A 23,049-nucleotide genomic window follows, 5' to 3' on the forward strand; every position below is an offset into this window, starting at 1 on the left:
GATTAAGCAGCCCCTGCATGTGGCGACACCCGATGTAATTCTCCTCTCCATAACTCTCTCCCCCCCCCCCCCCTCCCCCCTCCTTCCTCCCCTACAGCACACGTCAGGAGCTGAATTATTACAGAGTGCAGGAGCGCTTCGTAACTTACTAGCAGCTGAAGCAGCTGAAGACTCTGGAGACGCTCTGCCCGCTCTGCACACTCTGCCTGCTCCCACCTTCTTCGGCGTTCTCAGTCCTGCACTGAGCCGGTGCGCGGTGACGTCATCCGTGCACCCGCGCAGTGCACCACTGGGAACGCTGAAGCCCTGAGAGGCTTCAGCCAGCAGACTATTTTAACGGGGACGGAATATAAAACTATAACTACCGATCGCGATCTACCGGCGGAAGGACCGCGATCGACCGGTAGATCGCGATCGACCTTCTGGCCACCCCTGCTGTAGTATGTATTTCAATGTTAGGCTTAGGCCTCTTCTTATTTCCTGGATGATTTCCCAGCCTCTTTCCCTGTATTGGGTTGCTGACTGGTTTTCTGCAAGAGTGAACGGCATATCAACTGCATTGTGTGCGGCTCGGTTAGGTGGTGTTTTTTTTTTTTTTTTTTAAATGCACCCTCCTTCATTGTTATATATACATATAAAGGCTGAATCACCCTACTGGGAACAGCGCACCACCTTACTGGGTAGCTCACCGCCCTCAATGCATTTGTTTTTAGGTTTTCATATTTTCAGCTCGCTTGGAATTAGCTTCACTTTTTGTTTCACAATATGGTAACATTAATTTGATTATAAATACGTCTGACCTTTTCTACCGTACTATGTCTGTTTTTTAAATTAAAAAAGTTGTTCAGCAACATTCTGAACGTCAACATAATATGCCACAACCAAAAATGCACCATAATGGTGTGAGTATGCAGCCATTGGAATTAGTAGGTTTGTTCCAATTACCTGTCTGAATTCTGTAACTAGCATTACAAATGCAGTGGTTACAAAGCTTTATTGAATCATGGCACCCCATTTATTTATTAACGGTTTCTTATATAGTGCATGCATATTCCGCAGCGCTTTACAGAGAATATTTGAGCATTCATATCAGTCCCTGCTCCAGTGGAGTTTACAATCTATATTCCCTACCACAAATAAATGCACATTCTAGGGTTAATTTGTTGGGAGCCAATTAGCATACCAGTATATTTTTGGGTTGTGGGAGGAAACCGGAGTACCCGGAGGAAACCCACGCAAGTACGGGGAGAATATACAAACTCCGCACAGTTAGGGCCATGGTGGGAATTGAACCCATGACCTCAGTGCTGTGAGGCAGTAATGCTAACCATTACACCATCCCTAGAATATAAGCACCCCTAGGAAAGTTCTTTATTGGTACTTTTTGAAAAAATATATAAATTAACTAAAAAACGTTGTTCAGATGGAGCATGCATACAAGACATGGGAACTCATCAGTCATTAGGAAGCTGCCCAGGTGGATAAGTTTCCTCTCTAAATTGTTTACCAAACTCTGTAGCTTGCTTGGCGATGTAGAATCGTGCGGGGACTGGAGTATAATGCTCCACATAAAACCTATTTCTAATCCTAGAAATTAATTTTATAGAGGGTTGGAGAACGTATCATTCTAGAATGATCTCTGAAATGCGGCATTCCCTACATTCGCAGAGCTTAGACCTTTTTGTCCGCAGACATTTTTAGTATGAGAAAAGAGGTGCCGGAATTCATGGAAGTGGTTGGGGACGTGAGAGACTGCGTTTAAGGTTATCTTGTGTTCAATTACTTGTGAGAAGAGGGACAGATCTCCAGATATTTTTTCTTTTTTTTTGTATTTTGTGTACGTTGTATTCTGTCACATACGGTTTGTTTCCACAAACTCAACTCTTTGTCTGTGGGAAATGTCAGAGGAATGGAGATGCTGTTTTTCTTTCTTGTGACCCCAGCCTCTAGAAATCTGGCAAATCATTGCTTATTTGTTCATACAAACTGGAGTGACTGTCTTCAGGCTTAGAATCTGTCAGTGTGCCACGACTCTCCTTTCCTGTGTCTCTGCTGTTCTCATAAGTCTGCTTGTCATCAGTTTCATCAGATCCTACAGAACGACCCTGTAATTATTTATTTACATAGCTCAATTTTTTTTTTCAATGTATCACCCTTCACGCATTCTTCTTTTGTGCTCTATTCTTCTGTAGGACTGTCAAATAGTAATTTGTCCATATGCATTTAACCCGCATAGATAGCGAAATGTATGTTTGGTAATCTTTTAAGTGCCAACATCTCTCTGAGAGATGCGCTATAAAAATGCCAGCGATGCTCTCATTTGTTATATAAATTCAAATAAAAAATGCTGTTTGGAAAAAAAACAACATTTTATATTTCCTATATAAGGTAACAATTACAGGTCATTATAATGAAGTTTTTTTTTTCACTTGGCACGCAAAGGGTAAATGTATGGAAAGGGTGTTACAGTACATTGAAACAGCTATAAAGAATCCTTTCACTCCTGCAAGCATGTCAAACTTGATTCACTCAGTGGTTCAAATGAAGTAGGTAAACCCCAGAAAAGACTGCATTCCTAAGAGCTGTGTACACATACTGGGAGAAAAAAATGATTCAATAGTTTAGTCCTTTTCTTTAAACCTTTTCTTATAGACACTTCATGCTTTAATGCGTCATTTAGCAAAAATCCATTTCACTGTATTTTAATCAAATTAGTAAACAGACACATACGATTACCGATCACCTTCTGTTCCTTTTTTGGGTGCAATCATTAACTAAAGTTCTATTCATTGACTTGGCTGTATTTGTGTTTATACTAAAAGTCGCTGTGAGAGACTGGCATTTTAAGCGGATATTTTGAAGATCTCTCACAGCAATGTTGGCGCTCAAAGGGTCAAAACAAGCGTTATTTTTTATTAACTGTTTCTAAAATAGCAGCACTTTACAGAGTATATTTGAACATTCACATCAGTATCAGTCCCTGCCCCAGTGGAGCTTACAATCTATATTCCCTAGCACATGCACACGCACATACATTCCTTCTACGGTTAATTTTGTTGGGAGCCAATTAACCTACCAGTATGTTTTTGGAATGTGGGAGGAAACCGGAGTACCCCTAGGAAACCCACGCAAGTCAGGGGAGAATATACGAACTCCGCACAGTTAGGGCCATGGTGGGTTGGTGGGCCATGGTGGGAATTGAACCCATGACCTGAGTGCTGTGAGGCAGTAATGCTAACCATTATACCATCCTTACTGCCACTACGTTAGAGAAGATTGTATATGGTTGGATTGGCTCAGAACCAATGGCCCATTTTTTTCTTCTAAGAGAATTTGCTTAAATATTACACCTCATAATGACCATGTATAGGAGAAAGATATGTTATAATAATGGGAAACTAAAGTTTAAATGAATGTGGCAAATGTTGGCAATTTTACTAGCCTTTTGCGACCTCCAATTTCTCACATGACATCATATTGGCCACTGACTAACTGTAGTGTTTATCTATCTTCTGGAATATCCGTGAGACTGAAAAAGTTTGTTTCGGGATGGTGGTGGATTTTTCACACTCCGAGCTTAGCTCTAGATTCTTACCGGATTGGTCCTCCAACTTTCACTACATGGATGTCCTTCAAAAGCTGCAAACCGTCAATGATTACCAGTCATTGATGTTTACCAACTGAAGGCCATCCCTAGTGCATTCTCCCAAGATCCAGGGAGAATAGGCCAACTGCTTTAGACCTGCATACTTCACCAGTAAATTAGGTTGTCTGGGAGCTAGAAGACTTAAAGCTGCATATGCCTTGGATCTTTGCACATTAAGTCTTTATGTTGTAGACCAGATCACCACACCCCTAACATATGCCTTCCCTCCACGGTTCATTGGAGGTGAAGCCTACCACGTCAGAGCTCTTGTGCCACTCAGTGCTTTCGGATCAGACATTTTGCTATTTGCCATGCTGTGTCTCTAAGCTAACAGTAAAATCTATTCAACATCTTCAGACGTTTTATTTGATGAGCAGAACAATTTAATTGCAGGATTACTGATTTGATGCTAAGTGTTGGAGCCCCATGGACTTGTGTAAAAGTTTTCTTGGAAAGTCTCTCAAGCCAGATTCACTTTTATAGTCTGAACAGGGAGACCATTTAAGATTCTCTACTCAGAGGCAACTGTTCTTAAGAATTGCATATATTTTTAAACTATAAAGCTGGATCACCGCATCCCCTACGACCAAACAATCTTCTACTTTTTCATGCTGTGTAATAGATTTTTTCCTGTCTGCAAAGTTCATAAAAGTAAAAGATCCACTTCCTATCATTCTAAATATCCCAGTCTTTCAGCAGTCAGTTGTTGTTTCAGAATCCATAGGGGATTAAGACATTCTGTTGAACATTCCTTACTTGCAAAGCTGAATATCTAAATATTTATTTCCTCCTTTCTTTCCCATGTTGGGGGAACAAAAAATAGTTTCCTTTAAATGTTTAATAGACAGACTGACCACTCACAGAGGTTTAGCTTGCTTTGACCTGGACTTGTAGCAGACTTCTATATGCATGGACACAAAAGGGAAAAAAGGAATTTCCGTGTCATAGCTAATTAGGTATGCTTGGATCTCCTATCATTTTTCTGCTCTGCTTCACAAAGTAATTAGACTTCCATTCTGCTGGGAGCACTCTTTTTCAAGCACTGTGATCTAGAAAGAATATCTCTCCTGGTCAGTGCTCCGATGGAATTCCATTCTCAATGTAAAATGAGATCTAGAAAGTGTTTTCTGGGCCCACTTTGTGGAAAATGTAATACTATCAAGGGGCTTTTTGTAAGTTTCCAGAATGTGACAAAGAATGGGAAGTTATTCTTAACAAGAGGCCACACAATTTTCTCGACTTTGAGCAGTTCAAAAGTTCTGGATTAAAGAAATACTATAAGGTTTTTCTGAAAAAATGTAACAAAACTACTAAACGTAAAATGGTCAATGTACCATATTCATTTATGTTGGCACAGCTTTTTACGAACTTCGCTTTGGCTATGAAGTTGTATGCAAGTTATGCAATAAAGGTATGTATTAGGATTGTGCATAACTTTTAAGAGGGATGTTACCTTGTGCGGTCCCTGGAATTTGAACCTCAAAATAGCCCCACCCTCTTCTGCAGTTGACTCGTTTCGCTGTGTACAGAGTCATTGTGACCTCCAAAGCACAAGCCGCAAATTGTGCTATTGTGTAGCAGGAGGCAGGAATATTAACTGAATGCTTTATATATATATATATATATTTTTTTTTTTTTTTTTTTGCCTTAAAAAATGTGTGGCCTCCATCCACCTGGTGGATACCTGGTCTATGTTGATGAGCAGTTTCTGGGCTGATGCATGCTGCATTTTTGCTGTAAATTTAATTTTAAAGAGCCTATCTGGCATTTATTGTTTCTGTAAGCTATTTGTAGTCCTCCTATTGTAGTCTGTTCAAACACAAACTCTCCCTGAGCAGGCAGATCGCATGGTCCGTTGAACTTCACCTTGTAAGACTTGTGCAATAACTTTTGTAATGTCAGCATTGGTGTTCTTCCAAAGCACCAAATAGAGTAAACTTATGACAATCTCTTATTAAAAATAACATTGCTCCAGATGTGATCATGCTGACTGTGCTGGATTTCGTGGGACTTCAGTAACTATGTGGTAGTTGATTTATGGACAAGCGATGGAAATTATACTCTGGAAATGGACACTAAGGTGTTTAGTGTTTCAATCCCTGCTCATTGGTCCATAATGCCCCCTTTTCTTACCTCCTTTAAAAACAGGTGTAAGGATGTTCTGTGAGTTCCAGTGCAGGTGTGACCTTTTTTTTTTTAAAGTTGCATTTTTTTTATTCAATTCAATGACCCTTTCCTGATTTTTGACTATTTGCTAATGCAGAATTTTTCTGAAACTTTTTTTTCTTTTTTAATATAAAAATTTAAATTCCTATATTACCAGTTAGGCACCTGCCCATCCCACCCCAAGTACAGCAAAGCTAGGTACATGCCTAAAAATGTATCCATACAATTTGCATACACACAACACAATAAATGTATATATGAAACAAACAAATATCTTGTGTATGTGCTGTCCACATCATGTGAGACTATTTACCAAAGATGCACAATTTTTAGTTTCAGCCGCTGATATGAGCATGTATTATCAATTACAATTGCTTGGTAAACTAATATTATAAAAATCTGAAACTAAAATACTTTTTCAATGTATTTGTTTCTATCTGCTCAAAATGTTTTATTTTGGTATATCGCATAGTAGTTCCTATTATGATAAAGTTTAACATTCAAGGAGTTTTTTTTAAATAAATCTTATGCTGGGTACACACCAGGACAACAAGGGTCCGATCCCATCAATCTAGATCCAATTCCGACAGATTGGATGTAGATTGTGTGGTGATTGGGCCCTTTTCTGTCCTGGTGTGGACCGATACCGATCCAATGCGCGGTCCCGCAGGTCGGTCTGTTATTCAGTTCCTACTTGCAGCATACTCCCAGTTGTGGGTTGCGAGCGGGTCATGCCCCCCCCGTTTCATCGTGAGCGGGTCAGAAGAAACACTGACAACCCGCTCACGATGTGCATGTCATCGTGAGCGGGTCGCCCTGGTGTGTACCCCGCATTAGTGTCCAAGTTGGCAATAGAAGTTAAACTAAGGGGTTGGTTGAAATCTTTAATCGCGCCGATCTCCCATCTAAACTAACAGGAGAACATGGTATGATATTCAAATGCCCATTTTTATTGTGCATATCTTGCCCATTAGGTTCAGTTTAAGGCACGCATAGCAGCAAAACCTGATCAGACTAATGAGTGCGACACGAGCTGTGCCGTTTGCGTGCTTAAACTGTTGACTTTTCACTCATTTCAGCTCTCCAGGGGATGCTAACTGAAATGACTGAGCCAGTAGCCATACTCTCCTGAAATGAGCTGCATTTGAATAGCTCCGTTGGGTGCCCTCTAGTGGCTGCCGGCGCAAAAAGCTTTGAATCTAGCCAGCACGTTTTCCTGCACACTGCATAGAGATACAAGGGATAATGCTTGATGTCAGCACTTCATTAATGTAATTGCCCGATATGTGGCCATCTGAGCATGGCTACTCAGGCATGAGTTGACTACCCCCATTCCTGTGCAGTGAGCATTTTATCATAGCAACCACTTGCCTACACTGTCTAAACTCTTACTAAACATGATAAAATGAATTCCAGACTAGTTGCTAATGTGCAGTGCAAATTTGCACCTAAATGCAAAGGGGTGCCGGACGGCTCCCCGACAGTCGGGATTCTGACAGTCAATACTCCGACATCGGAATCCCGACTGCTCCCTCGTGGGGGTCCACGACCACCATAGAGGGAGAATAAAATAGGTGGCAAGGGGCTTCATTGCGCTCCCCACGCTGTGCAGTCGGGATTCCGACGTCTGAGTAATGACTGTCGGAATCCCGACTGTCGGGATTCCGACAGTCGGGTAATTATACCACACCCAATGCAAAGTAATGCCTAATTTCTAATAAGTCTCCTTTTATGTAGGCAGCATTGGTAACAGTAACACCTATGACTGTTTTTGTAATTGATGTATCTTGAGATGCTACATTGCTCTGTAATATCAATGGTTCCTAGTGTTTATACTGCTATATATTCATTCAATACACAGAAGGGATCTATCTGCTGCCTGTATCAATATGTATAGACTTTAATTTGGCTTTAAAAGCTAACTGAAAAATGAGCAAAAAATAAATAAAATAAGCTATTTTCACTATGATGCTGGTCTTGAGAGTATAATATGAGCAAGAATTGTGGATGGAGTTTAAGGTGGGTGGATTGTGGATAGATGGCACCCAATGACCGAGTCCACCGCATTTATGGGCAACCCATTTCTTTGGCCCAATGTACGATGATGACCATATACAAATCTTTCTGGTGATATGAAGTTTGCTTGCAATTCCCACCACCGTTCAGTACATCTACATGTACCCTTGTCTGTCTTGCACAATTCCTGGATATATCTTGTATGTGCAAGTAGCTTATGTAATGTCAGTGAATGGGGGGTATTGTGGTGTTTAGGGATTGGTCATGTTGGGAGAGGAGCGAAAATGTGATATATGCAAGGTATGAGCAAAACTCTCTTTACGTCTAAAATATACCCATTCTCTGATGGCTGACAAACAGAAACCACAACACTTATTGTGACACCATGCCAGATTCAAGACTCAATGGACGTGTATATAGCAATAGAAAGTGCTGAAAAGAGAAAGCGCTTGATAAATTAAACTAAATGTGTAACACCTTTCTTAATATAATTGGAATAGCAGCAGTTCAGTAGGAATTTGCATAGAAATCAGGCCAGAACATTGTGTCCGCCGCCGCTTCATGTTTCGGAATACTTACACCTGTTGGAAAGGAGAACATGACTTTGGTCTGTAGCAACCCGAAACCTTGTTTTGGAAAACTATCTACTCTAAAGTTTTGGTTATTTTTCTTTTATTTCATCGTTACCTCATCATACTGTTATCTGGAGTGTAATAGTAAGCATCTCCCCTCAGAAATAAGGGGAAGCTTTCCCTCGGTATGATCTCTGTCCCCAGATGGCATACATCGCCATATCATAAAGCGAGGGTTAGGGTGCCGATGTATCTTAATGCACCCTTTAATCGCTTTCCAGATTGGACATCTGTTCTCAGAAAATTTATCTTGTGTCTCTAAGATTAGCGGAACATGCGTTCACCACTTGCAAAGTGATTGAAAGCAGTGCTCAAGCAGCTGGGCGGTCTATTTACTTTGGAGCCATTGTAGCAGAATATTTAATTAATCTCTGCGCTTGGTATGATAGATCATAATAAGTAACCAGTGTCTTGGACATTTGTTTTTAAATATCCCACATTCTGTACAGGGCTGTCCATTCCACGAGCCTATACTCTGAGGCACTTTGATGATTCCGGAAAGAAAAGCATGGAAGGTTGTTATACTGGAACCTCTCTGTACAATTATGTCCATATTTACATACAGAAACACCAACCAATCAGCGATGTTTGAAAAATAACAGGAGCGGATTGGCTGCTGCCTTATTTCCTTCCACTTTATCACTTCCCCAATGTTCTTCTCCTATGTATCAGATTATGCGCCAGTGTAGCTTACAATCTGCATTCCACGCGGACAATTTTTAACCAATCGTTCTGTCCTTTGGAGTGTTCGGAAAACCCTTCAAGTATTAAATCCACATAGATATGGTCATGGTTTAAATAAAATCCATAATCTAAAATGATTCTTCAATAAATGTGTCTAATTGGTAATAAATTGTATCTATTAGTGCATTCCTTGCCAACCAGTAGCTCTCCTTCTTTTGTTCAACTACAGCTGGTAAAGCATTACTAGGTCTTGCAGTTTCACATCAGATGGAGTATGTTGTGGAAGGGGGAAGGTGTATCTTTTGAAGTCTTGATTAAATTAAATGCTTCTGAATATATAATATATGTTTGCTGGTAAAGAATACATGAATACATTAGGCTCACAAGTGTGGACTGGTTGGAAGTTTCTCTTAAAAAAAAAAAAAACTATACTCAACATTTATGGTAAGTTTGTGAAAGCCCTAATAAGCTGTTGAGAGATATAAACTACCAACCAATTGGCTCCCAACTGCCAGTCTGTATGAAAAATGACAGGAGTTGATTGGTACTTTTGCTATCTCGCCTTTTACGCTTCATGACACATCTGCTCCATAAACTGGAAACCCGTTTGCATGAAATTTAAATGCACTCACAATACCATTATATACAGTGGGAATCGAAAGTTTGGGCACCCCAGGCAAAAATTCATTTTAATGTGCAAAAAGAAGCCAAGGAAAGATGGAAAAAATCTCCAAAAGGCATCAAATTACAGATTAGACCTTTTTAGAACATGTCAAAAAAGGTTTGATTTAATTTCCATCATTTACACTTTCAAAATAACAGAAAACCAAAAAAATAGCATCTGCAAAAGTTTGGGCACCCTGCAGTGTTTATAGCATGCACCGCCCCCTTTGGACAGCTGAGACCTGGCAGTGTCATGGATTGTTCTCAATCATCGTCTGACATCACCTGGTCTTTCCAATCTCAACGGTTTTAAAAACCCTGACATCTGACCTAGGCCCCAACAATCAGCACCATGGGTTCCTCTAAGCAGTTGTGTAGAGCACTGAAACTGAGAATAGTTGACACTCACAAAGCAGGAGAAGGCTGTAAGAAGATAGCAAAGCGTTATCAGATGCCCATATCCTCTGTCCGGAATGTAATTAAGAAATGGCAGTCCTCAGGAACATTGGAAGTGAAAGCAAGATCTGGAAGACCAAGAAAAATATCAGACAGAACAGCTCGCAGGATTGTGAGAAAAGCAAGTCAAAATCCACGTTTGACTGCACAATCCCTCCAGGAAAATCTGACAGACACTGGAGCTGTGCTACACTATTCCACTATAAAGAGATACTTGTACAAATATGGTCTTCATGGAAGAGTCATCAGAAGAAAACCTCTTCTACGTCCTCACTGCAAAAATCAGCATTTGAAGTTTGCAAATGAACATACAGACAAGCTTGATGCATTTTGGAATCAAGTTCTGTGGACCGATGAGTTTAAAATAGAACTTTTTGGCTGGAATGAGCAAAGGTACGTTTGGAGAAGGAATGGCACCGAATTTAATGAAAAAACCCTCTGTCCAACTGTTAAGCATGGGCGTGGATCAATCATGCTTTGGGGTTGTATTGCAGCCAGTGGCAAAGGGAACCTTTCACGAGTAGAAGGAAAAATAGATTCAATAAGTTCCTAGCAAATTTTGGACGCTAACTTGATGCCATCTGTGAAAAAGCTGAAGTTAAAGAGAGGCTGGCTTCTACAAATGGATAATGATCCTAAACACACCTCAAAATCCATGGTGGATTACATCAAGAGGCATAAACTGAAGGTTTTGCCATGGCCTTCACAATCTCCTGACCTCAACATAATTGAAAATCTATGGATAGACATTAAAAGAGCAGTGCGTCTCAGACAGCCCAAGAATCTCAAAGAACTGGAAAACTTTTGGGCGAAGATACCTCAAACAAGAATTGAAAGACTCTTGGCTGGCTACAAAAAGCGTCTACAAGCTGTGATACTTGCCAAAGGGGGGAGTACAAGGTATTAACTCTGCAGGGTGCCCAAACTTTTGCAGATGTCATTTTTTTTTATTTCTGGTATTTTGAAAGTGTAAATGATGGAAATCAAACTTTTTTGACATGTTATAAGAAGGTCTAAGCTGTAATTTGATGCCTTTTTGGAGGTTTTTCCATCTTTCCTTGGTTTCTTTTTGCACATTAAAATACATTTTTGCTTGGGGTGCCCAAACTTTCGATTCCCACTGTGGGGCATGCTTTTGTAACACTTTTTTTTCTGGTCTGCTCATGCCTCATCCCCTCTTCCTGGAACATCTTATCACCCTATCTATTTCTGTGATTAATGTTCTGCTACAAACTCTAGTTTGAAACCATTTCATTGTACACAAATAAAGAGCATTTGAAAATAAATACATACAGTAGGGGTATTTGGAAGTTATTCTGCACTAGTATTCTAGCATATCCAAAGTTATCTCTGTCTGTCCTTTGCTACACTCTGTCCCATAACCTCTCTCGGCCTCATATTTATCTGTTCCTAGGCCTGTCCCGATGCTCTAGAAGTGGGAGCCATTGAAGGGTGTCATGGTTGTAGGATACCTGAAAGACCCTAGAGAGTTATTTTATAGATATTGAGATTTGTGCATATGAGTATTACTATGTATTATAGCTATTAGAACTGTAGTTTTGTCTCTTAAATCTAGTCCAGTCTATCCCAACAACAGTTCAGTTTCTTTTCCCTCTAATGAAGTAAATGCAGCATAATTTGCTTACCAAAACCATAATATTTCCCCAAGTCCCTTTTCCGGTAACCAGTAACTAGTCCACTGAAAGCTTTTCTTGTATTCCGGAGAAAAATGGTGCTTGCGGTAAGCGTGCAAATCGCTACTAATGGTCTTCCTTAATGCTGTCCTGGACCTGTTCTTATTCTAAAGTGTTTGCATTGGCCCCTTACTCACAAAATATGGATGATACAGCATTTAGAAAAGGGTGTTGCTAGTAACATCCAGCTGATATATCACTTTATTAAATACTAATTCAGCCAAAACATACATCCTGGCTTTTGAGTACCTTTTATTATTGCAGCACTCTGAAAATAATCTGTCTGGCGGTTTTTAATGTATTCTTCTTTGGCTTTCCCTAGGAAAATGAGAATTTCTAAATCCTTCAGAACACATAGCAGCTCGAGTTACTGGCCCAAGAGAGAGACTTTTTCCCAAAGAGTCGGGTTTCTTTGAACAGTGTCATTTTGTATCAGACAATTAATATTGTAATTGCCCAGGGACTTGATTAAACCAATGAAGCTGTTCTTATAATAGAAAGTGGTTTGTCGGGGTTGAGGGAAGAAGCTTAACACCGTTCACTTGGAAAACTCGCTTGTTTTCCACAATTGCACAGCTGTGGGATCAGGTTTACAGTTATTCACTTGCCCCAGAGTCAGATGTCTCTTAAACAATGCTTAACAACTATATCCTATTCATGAGGACAAATTGCATCGGTTGATAATGCTCATTTATTTAAATTTTTAATGTAAGATCTTTTCGTCGCGCCCTTATTTTTGTGTGCCAAGTATCAAGAGCTGGCCATTAATGTTCCCATTTTACATGCCAGGACTGACTAACTGGTTAGCCCTCCAATGATCTCCTATTAAATCAAATGCAAATGAAAATATCAAACCATTGACGTACATTTTAATGGGATCCTGCACCAACTTCTTTTGATTTACTTGCACAGAACTTTTTTAATGAATGCATTTTATTTGTATTTCCAAACTCCAACCCCCCCCCCCCCCCCCCTAAAAAAATAAAATATGTAGTTTAGTTTGCTCATCATCCCACATTTTTCATTTATGGACAAAATAGCTATTTCAACGTTTTACCACCACTCATCCGTTCCCTTTGCTGGCGCACATACAACAGTGGGTCTTTGAAGTCCTTTATATTCCTTTTAACTTCAGCTCATAAAAAGTTGTCATGTTTACATTTTTGGTCAAGATGGAGTGTAAGAAGTTTATTTGGCTGTAATGTACCTGGGTCTGATTACACTGTCCAAGCATGTGAAGTAGTCAAAGTCTGTAATGGACTCCACACTCACTTACCAGTTGGGTCACCTTGTAAATAGTAACAGAGATGAAATATCCCTAAGATCACCATAGGCATTTGGTTGCATTGACGCTGTTCTGTTCTGACCTGGACAGTATTTGTACAGTTTGTGTTTTCTTAGTGCAAAGGTTCCCAAATGACATCATTACAGTCCAGGTTTTAAGGATATAGATGCTTGAGTTTAGATGGTTAAATCAAAGTGACTGAGGTTCCTAATTAAGTCAAGCATGGATATCCTTAAAACCTGTACTTTAATGGCAGAGTTTGGGAACTCTGTATCAGTGTATACGTTCATTTCTTTCAGGTGCTCTAATTTCTTCCCCAGTCCAAAATTATTTGGCTATTTATTGTTAGTTTGTATGTTTGGTACAAAATGCAGACTGTCAAGGCCCATACACACTGGGCGACTTTGAGCTGAAAGCCTCTGAAAACAGCCTGTTTGGGCGGCTTTCGGCTCAAAGCCGCCCAGTGTGTATGCCCCAGCGATGAGAGCTGCTGTGCGCTCCCACATCATCGCCGGGAAAGCCGCTCATCTGCTGGTTATTCCAGCAGAAGAGCGGTGTTGAGGACTCCCCCCTCCGTCGGCGCCGGGCAGGGGGAAAGCCACTCAGTGTGTATGCACTGAGCGGCTTTCCCCCCAGCGATGATCGACGACATCACTGTCCATACACGCTGGGCATAGTCGCCCAGTGTGTATGGACCTTAAGTTCCATTTGTACAAAGACTGATGGATGTTCTCTCCTTAAGGGGCATACACCCGGAGCGAATTTTTAATCTTTTCTAAACAATCTGATTACATTGCTTAGAAAGTAAGCACGGATTGCTCCGTGTGTAAACCCGAGCGATTACGATGCACAATTGCACACGTCGCTATCGCCTACTAACTGAGTGCATGCATTCAAAATAGAGTCAAATTGCTTAGCAAGTGACTGCAAATCTCCCTGTGTGTACTGAATGAGCGATCGAGAGCTCTCATTCTGAACCACTACCCAACCTTTTTTTTTTTTTTTTTGTTTAAGCAAAATTGCTTAGCACAAATCACTGCATGTGTATGGACTCTCCAAGGGCGAGCTAGACACAGGGAAATCACCTAACCTAAATAGCTTAGCGCACATTTCTCTCTGTGTGTATGCCCCTTTTTAATGTGATTTGACCAAGACACTGATGCTTTATACATAAATATATTGTTGATTGTGATGTATAAAAGTGAACCTTCATCTCCCACCGTAGACATATCACTAGTCTATCCAATCATGAACTTCTGATCACTGCCAATGATGAATGTGCTTGGGGTTTGTAGTTACTTAAGTTATTATTATGCAACATATCAAACAATTTATTTGTGGTCGTTCATATGTTAGAAAGGATGTTAATATCATTGTTCATTCTAATGAAATTTGTTCCATGTAATTCCACATCAAAGGCAACAATGTTCTTAAATATTGCAGCCTCGCATGACCTCAGAGCCACCAATAAAGGTAGTCTGTTTACATTGCTCCTTCTTGTATAAATATGTTTTATCTAGCTCTTTGATCTGTTTTACCTTTGTCATTTGACATCGTTTCTTGTCCACATTGTGGTAAACTCTTATCTAGGTTGTGTCTTTTAGTGCTTGGTCCATCTATAAACGTGGAAGACAGTGTATATTTTTGATAAGATTCCAGTTCATTAGGTAGTCATATGGTCTTTTTTTTTTTTTTTTCTACAACAAAAAGAATCTCTGGTTGAACTATTGATCCTTATGGCAATTCATATGACTACAGACGGGAATGTAACTATTTACATATTGTTTTTTTTTTCTGGCTTGACTAGTATTGTCTTTTCATTGATTTGTGAGGGACCCCTTGCCATCCTTTTGGCCACAACCCTTGCCATCTTCTCTTGGGAAATCATAATCTCCTTTTTGCAGTGTCTGTGATTTTACTCCATGAATCCTTCATGACCTCCCCGCCCATCTCTGACATCCTGTGTCTCCAACTGCCATCTGCACCTGCCTGTTCTAACCCTAGTTCAATATGTCCAAAAGCAAACTCCTCTTCCCCCTCTGCTGGTGACTCCACCCTTCTATCTATGTAGACCATTTTACAATCTCTCCCAGGCAACCCATTTGTGTCAGAATTCAATTCAAGTTGCTCACCCTTACCTACAAAGGCCTACCTTATCTGTCTTTCATGCATTTCCTACTTCCTCACTCTCCCATCTTCAAGACCTCTCCTGCGCTGCTCCCTCCCTACCATACCAGACTTTACCTCGAACAGCAGTCTTGCAAGCTTCCTCTGCACCTTCTACTCCAACTTACTCCTTTACTCTTCCCTCCATCAGATATACTGTGTGTACTTCTATGTTATTTTGTTTAATTTTATATTGCGGTTTGTCCATTGCTGTAAAACCTAAACCTCCATACAAATAAACTATGACTATGGCATATTTGTGCAGTGAATCAGCCCATTATGAACACAAATGCTCCTTTGATAACCTCACTCAGCTGTTCTGGGCTTTCTGAATTTGCCCCCTAATGAGGCCAGGAGGCATGACTTAAATGTGCTTGCTGTCTTGTATTGAATGAACCTTTTGCCCCAACCCAGCAGGATCTGGTTCAGACTGAGAGGCTTTTACTGTTCTCTTCTGGATATTTTGGCTTTTTTTTTTTTTCTTTGCACTCTGCGTCTTCCACATACATGATTTATGCTGGAATGAATATCATTGTAAAATGTATACTGACCAAGGATCAAATATGGTTTGAGGTAACATGTTTAAAAAAGGGGCAGACTAGATGGGCCAAGTGGTTCTTATCTGCTGTCAAATTCTATGTTTCTATGACCAGTATTGATGATTGTCATTGACATCATGTTCATTTTAAACCGCTCCCAACTGACATTTTTCAGATAGTCTGTAACAGCAGTTAAAAGTTGATTTTGAGTTTGAGCTATCTCTCTCGGTCTTTAAATTTTGCTAAATATCCACATAAGCCTTTCAGTGCTGTCTAAGGAAATGTTGGGTAAGCCAGTGGGGTCTTGTTCCTAGAGTGGAAACTGGTTCAAGCAATTCTTGTATTATAAGTAAGCATGATTTTCTGTGTTTTCCAGGCGACCATCTAAAGGTCTGCTCACAAGGGCACACGTGCTGCTCACAGGCCATGGAGGAGAAGTACAATCAACAAAGTAAACATGACTTCAAGGCTGCCGTCACTGAACCATGTAGTAATATGCAGAATATTTTTGCTTCCAGATACAGCAAGTTTGATGGTAAGTGCAATTTAAATATAAGCATGTTGTTGATGGTGCATTTATAAGCACTTTATTCTTTTGAAGTTTTGGGCGTATTGTCATTATTCGTGCCCATTTAAGGATACATGCAGTAAAGGCAAGACTTTCGCACGTTAGGAATCCGTTCTGTTATTAGTATGCTACAGGATCAAATACTGATTCAATCTACAAAAAGGCTGCTAATCGGTATGGCTGACAGGAATGCTTTAAGGGGAGAATTCAGTTGTTTGATGGGCAGCACTAAGTAATAGGTGCCCGACAGATCAATTCTGTTTCAGGCATCCATTAATTATAACTCTTGTTGCACCCGAATAGATGGGGTTTATTTTGCTTAAAGCTAATAAACCCGTCTAATCCCCTGGTTAGAATTAGTGCCTAATCGGAACAACAATTGAATTGATCAGTAGGGCGCCCACTACTGGCAGCCGCTGGGGAACCTTTTGAATCACCAATTACTTGTGTAAATTGATCATGATACTTTTAGTTTAATTATTGAGAAAAATATATATTTGGTTTAATTTTTGCGACTTCGATGAGGCATTTTTAATAACAAGCTATATTCTTATTTTTACGCATTATATCTTATATGGTGCTCCAAACAATAGTTTCCTGTTCTCAAAACATGACAGTTAGGAGCTGATTGGATGGAGAACCATTTATGATCAGTAAGGCGTTAAAACAAGTATTTTACTCATTATTAAATATGCGCATTTACTTTTTTTACTTATCGTTTTTCTAGTGCTAGAGCATGTTCAAGGGGGTTCTGAAGCAAAGCCTTACATTTTTACCTTTTTAAAATAAGTATTTTCCCTAAATTTTCACACCCTCGGGGATGCACACAGAAAAACGTTAATTTCTTCCGACAGACACAATGCAAGTTTGCAGTTGGAATGCCAATGCAAATCGCTGTGCTATTTGCCGAGAAAGTGGTAACTCACAGCTCACACCAGGCAACAGACACCTAATTGCTTTGACCCCATAGTCTGTTCTCTTGTGACATTTGCCAGCTAAGGAATGTGTCTCATCTAACACCCACAACATATAAAAATATAAAATGTTCCTCTCGGATGTTTTATTTGTTCCATGTTTGTTTGGAATGTTATAATTTAAAAGACTCGCACACAACCAAGTATTCTAAATTAGATGGGATTATTATTTTATTGCGCTTTTTAAGTATTTGTTGCATCCTTCATAACTGGTGCACTTATGCAAAATACTCACCCTAGGTTTTTAGTTCGATTGATAGCCAGTGCAGTTTACAACCACGATTTCAGAAAGAGGGACCACCACACACACACACACACACACACACCTACAGTTGGCAATTTGAAATGCATCATTTGTGCACACAGCTATTGTACCATGATTTATAGGGCAGGACTAGACCTCCAGTTCAACTGAATTGGATGAAAGCACTTCCCACATTTACTATATGATCTATATCAGGGGCCCTCAAACTTTTTCGCTCTTTGACCCCATCATACATTAAAAATAATTACAGGACCCCAGCCAGTGACTGCAGAAGATCATCATATCATATGTGTAGTCAGCAGACCTCACATACATGGCAGCATTGTGGAGGCACAGAGTGATGGGAGGAGTCTATAATAACAGACAATTGAACACATTTTTCAGACTTCTTGAATCACTGACTGAGATTACAAAAGTCATCAGCAACATGGAGTCGGGACCCACTTTGGAGTCAGGAACCACAGTTGACCGTGACAACCACTGATCTATATGATTGAGACACTGGCGATAACTTCCAAAACTGATCATTTTTTTTAAAACGTGTTTGATTAAAAAAACAAACCCACATAATTGCCATTCATGTTTTACAGAACCATGTGTATCCAAAATTTGTTAACTTATCCTGTTGTAACTGTTCATAACAATTATTTTTATAAGGTTTGCAAGACATTTAGAGCATTGATATGCACAGGAGGTATGCCAACCCCACAATGATTTCAGAGGGTAAATGTCTGCGGCTCTAAAGTTTTAATAAACTCCTATTAGGCTAACAATACAAGGAGTATACTGTAGTTGGTCATCTAGTGCGCCCCATGTTTAAATCTTCGTTACATTTCTTTGAGGTCTTGCAGTGCTTCATCTCCCCCCCCCCCCCCCCCCCCCCCCCAAAAAAAAAGTCCATCTGGCATTTGTTCACCTCATTGGTTAGTATTGCACTTATTTTATAGTGAACCAATGGGCATCGTTTTATCATTTTCACCAAGATTTCAAGATGTGATCAGTGTCAGGGATACATCCTTTTACTAAAAAAGCGAACGGGTGTAACCAGCCCTCAACAGTTTTTGGAGATTGTTGTGATTTATTCCTTAATTACTACTTAATGTAGCTAAAACTTAAGCCAACATTTTTATTATATCTCGCTGTCCACACTGAACTGCTCTGTCTGCCAGAGATCTTGCCCCAAGCAATCTTCATATAAAGGATTTTCCCCCCCTCTCTTTTTAGACGTCTGGCATAGCAATTGGGCTTTCATGTGATGCCTGGTGACCTTTCCCCTGACTGCCACCAAGACTTAAGTGCTTTTAATTGCTTTTTAACCAAATCTAATTCCACTTCCAGCAAAAAGAATGGATCCCTTTAAAAAAAAAAAAAAAAGGGGGCTTGTCGAGATCATATGCACCAAAATATTAATGGTATCATTAAAATAGAATAGGCAGCTGTTTAGAGGTTACTCACTACAGCAAGAAATGGCAGTTGTTAGGATTTACTTATAGATGGATTGTTAAATCCTGTGTTTGTATATAATATATACATATTTAGTGTGCCTAACAATTGTAATCGGGCTCGGTGAATTTGTTTTATTTATATGTGACGTTTTCTGCGTCCGATAATGGCCACTGATAATTTATGTATCTTCTAAGATAAGATCTGTGGTAACATCCCCAATGTTAAAATTCACATTCACAAAGATAGTTTAAAGGTATCCCATATAGAAGGCAAACACTGTTTATTCTTCTATGCTCCTATGTTTTGATTAGTATAAGTTTTTATATAATTACTCTGAAGCTTCTTGGTAAGTTGAAGCTTTACCACAGGGACTTTTTCCCTCAGAGAACTTATTTTTTTTCTTTTTTACCTACAGCAGACATGTCCAAACTGTGGCCCTCCAGTTTTTGTGAAACTACACATCCCAGCATGTCGTTTCATAGTTTTAGCAATTCCTAATAGCAAAACCCTGGCAAGGCATGATGGGACTTGTAGTTTCGCAACAGCTGGAGGGCCATAGTTTGGACATGCCCGACCTAGAGTGTTAAGATGTGAATATGGCAATGTGATATGGGGCACACTCTGTATTCCACACACCCTCTTACCTCTCACCGCAAGTTAACCCTACACCTGCCAGCATACGAACTGCACATCTCCAACAGTATACTACAGTCTGTGGATACCTCAAAAGGTTTTAGAATACCAAATTGTGAATTTTTTTTTTCTTTGTATCTCACTGATTACACCCAAATAGATGGCTAACTCTCACTTTTAGCCTCAAATAATTTCTAATCCCATCTAAAGGACAGGTTAGGATAACAACACTCCTGTTTGGGTGCCCAATCCATTGTACACATTTATTCTCGCACCTCAGGAGACTGAGAAGAAATGTCACCCACAGGGAACAACCATTTAATTATCCCCATTGCCTTCCATGCAGGAAGTGACACCTCTTTGCCTTGCACAGTTGCCTGGCAAACTACCAGGGATTTCAATCCATGTTCTCTGAGCAGGGGCAGGATTCTCTAATAACCCCGGCTGCACATCGCCAGCATTCGCATTGTTAATAATCGCATATGTACTAACCTATGCAATTATTAATGTGAAGGAGTACTCTTGTGTCTGTCCTTTGAGTTGTGGCCGGCGATGTGCAGAGGGTCCCCCCCTCTTTTCCTGGACCCTTACCCGGCTGCTGCTGCTCAGCCAGGCCTCCGCTTCCTTCTCCCTGCACCCGGAAGCGGTGCCTGGAGGAGGAGGTCACTGGTCCGGGTAGCACAGCAGGAGGATGCCCGGGCACAGTAGAGGGGGGATGGGGATGAGAAACGAAGCCCATAGGCTTTTATGGGGTTGCGGCATCTAGAACTGGCATAAAGCCCCGGCGGATGCAGTAAAAACCCCGAAATCAGGATTTTTACGGCATTTTGTTAGGAACATCTCGCCCAGGTCTGAAATCTGTTCTATGCTGTAACCAAACTACAAGTGCTTCTATGTGAGGACATGAACAGATCACATATTGGGAATTTCTATTAAGCCTTGGATAATGATAAAGTGGAGAGATAAACTACCAGCCCAATCCGCTACGAACTGTAATTTATAAAACGGTCTGTAACAGCGGTTAGGAGTTTATTGGCTGGTATTTTTTATCTCTACTTTAGTACATCCCCATCTCAACGCTGATCTTTCTATGCTAATTGCATGCTGACCAGGAAGCTTACAGCAGGAGATAATTGAAGAGCTTTGGGTAAAAAGCATGCAGCCAATTGTATTCCTTAGAAACTGAAAATTTTTTGCATTAAAAAATGTTGGTACTTGTGTATTATCACGGCGCCCATCGCATCGCAGACCATAAGGCATGCGATGGTATGTGATGCGATGCTCCGTGATGTTCCGCGATGTCCCCCGATGTCATACAATGTCAAAATTGTATGGCATTGTATATGGCATACAATGCGATGCGATTATAAATTGTATAAGAATCCTAATGGGGGCTTACAATGTTAAATGGACCCCCACGTCACCCCCACTATGAACGTGAACCCGAAGCGTGGCGAGCGGCGGCGGTACGCGTCCTCCGACCTTTTCATACCCCCACTATCCACGTCGGCGTGGAGTTGATTTTATACAGTGTGGCGTGTGCAGCGAGCCACCGATCCCGAAGCGTGGCAAGCCCCGCGAGGGGACGCGGAATACATGTAAAGTAATACGCGTCCCCTCGCGGGGCGCGCTGCGCTCGCCACGCTTCGGGCTCGGTGGCTTGCTGCGCTCACCACACTATATAAAATCAACTCCACGCCGACGTGGCTAGTGGGGGTATGAAAAGGTCGGAGGATGCGTACCACCGCCCCTCACGGGCTCGCCACGCCTCGGGTTCACGTTCATACTCGGGGTGGCGTGGGGGTGCATTTAACATTGTAAGCACCCATTAGGGTGCTTATACAATTTAAAATCGTATAGGGGCTTAAATCGCATCGGGTGTATGGCATGCGATGAAAAATCGTGCTCTGCTATGCGATGGGCGCCGTGATATACACAAGTACCAAAATGTCAATATAATTCACTTGAAAAGTTATTTGTCATCTAATAATGCAGATTGCAAGTTGCCTTCTGAAGAGTTTGTGATGCTGAAATAGGACTTGCCGAAGAGTTAAATGTTCAAATGATTACCCCACCAATAAAAGGGTTCTAAATAAGTCTCATCCTCCAGTGCTTTATTTATGTTATGGCCATTGCTGTTCTGCTGTGTCTGGAATAAGTTCTGTAAGCATCTGACGTCCCCTAGAGACTGCTCCGAGCATGTTCTACACAGAGACAGAAATGTGCCCGTCCCTCGCTGCTAATATCCAGATGAGAAGTGCGTTAAAGGCTGTTCGACTGCAACACGAGATTGAAACCCCCCTTTGTAGGTGTCTTGTTACTTCCCCTCTCATATATCCCTTTTATCTGTAGGGATCAAGCTGCAAGTTGCTGTTTTTTATTGTGTAGGACCAGCTGTGGGGTGGAGGAATACTCGCATACACCTTGTCTCTGGGGAAACAAAGCACACCACATGTACACACTCTGAACTATTTTCAATATGAATGTGTGTTATGTTTGTTTGGATGACATGGTATGTTCAGCTGCTTTGCCATGAAGCAACTAGCCACACCTAGCAGGTATTCAGTCTGGGTGGTATTCTGTCCATGGGGCTTATAGAGTGCAGAGCTTTGCTTCTGTTTTCACGTAATCTACATGCACGGGTAACCAACTTAAAAAAACATTGTAAATGATGGGTCGTACCTGGGATTTGGACACGCATTTGCGATGCAAGGTCCGCCGCGGTTTTTCATGGGTTGGGGTGCAGCATTTGGAACTGACGCTGCCTCCTCCCTATAGTTGGAATGGGACCCATGTTGCTTGACACTTGTTACCGCTTCACACTGCACAGCAACCTGGATCCGACTCTGGATTAACCCACATCTTATCCCACATCGGAATGCCGGGTTGAATTCGCAGCGCACATCAACCCGGCAACAACAAGGTCGGAGGACGCGTACCGCCGCCCCATGCACTGTGTGGGGTAATGAGGACAGAGTTCCCTGATACTGCCCTAGCACAATGCAACAGCGGTGCAGCATAGCACTTAAGTCGGAGAATGCTGGTTCTCAGGACTAAACACCCATGAGTATAGGCATTCTTAGACATAACTGTACGTTGATATAGCTCCCCCCTCAACACAATGTTATTACATAGGCTCCTGTATTTTGTATAGATCTACTTTATTTCGTGGCAACACACAGGGAGATGCTGAAGTGTTCTGCGCGATGCTAGATC

At 40.9% G+C, this 23,049-nt stretch overlaps 1 protein-coding gene and 1 long non-coding RNA gene across 4 annotated transcripts in view; one reads left to right on the forward strand and one right to left on the reverse strand.

The window, feature by feature from the left end:
- Positions 1-329, reverse strand: part of LOC146035856 (uncharacterized) — a 41,437-nt gene extending 41,108 nt beyond the window's left edge. For both annotated transcript variants that reach the window (XR_014460733.1, XR_014460732.1), the window contains exon 1: positions 150-329. This is a non-coding gene — a long non-coding RNA (uncharacterized LOC146035856). The remainder of the gene's footprint in view (positions 1-149) is intronic.
- Positions 1-23,049, forward strand: part of GPC4 (glypican 4) — a 99,665-nt gene that overhangs the window by 33,549 nt on the left and 43,067 nt on the right. The window contains exons 1-2 of one of the 2 annotated variants that reach the window (XM_083159532.1): positions 305-440; positions 16,324-16,482. In XM_083159532.1, coding sequence (XP_083015658.1) covers positions 16,374-16,482 — 109 coding nt within the window. In that variant the 5' untranslated portion in view covers positions 305-440; positions 16,324-16,373. Of the gene's footprint in view, positions 1-304; positions 441-16,323; positions 16,483-23,049 lie in introns of those variants that run through there. The other variant, XM_083159531.1, reaches the window with a different exon arrangement.

The sequence above is a fragment of the Crinia signifera genome, chromosome 9 (genome assembly GCF_055691185.1).
Source record: "Crinia signifera chromosome 9, ASM5569118v1, whole genome shotgun sequence".
In the NCBI taxonomy this organism is placed as follows: Eukaryota; Metazoa; Chordata; class Amphibia; order Anura; family Myobatrachidae; genus Crinia; species Crinia signifera.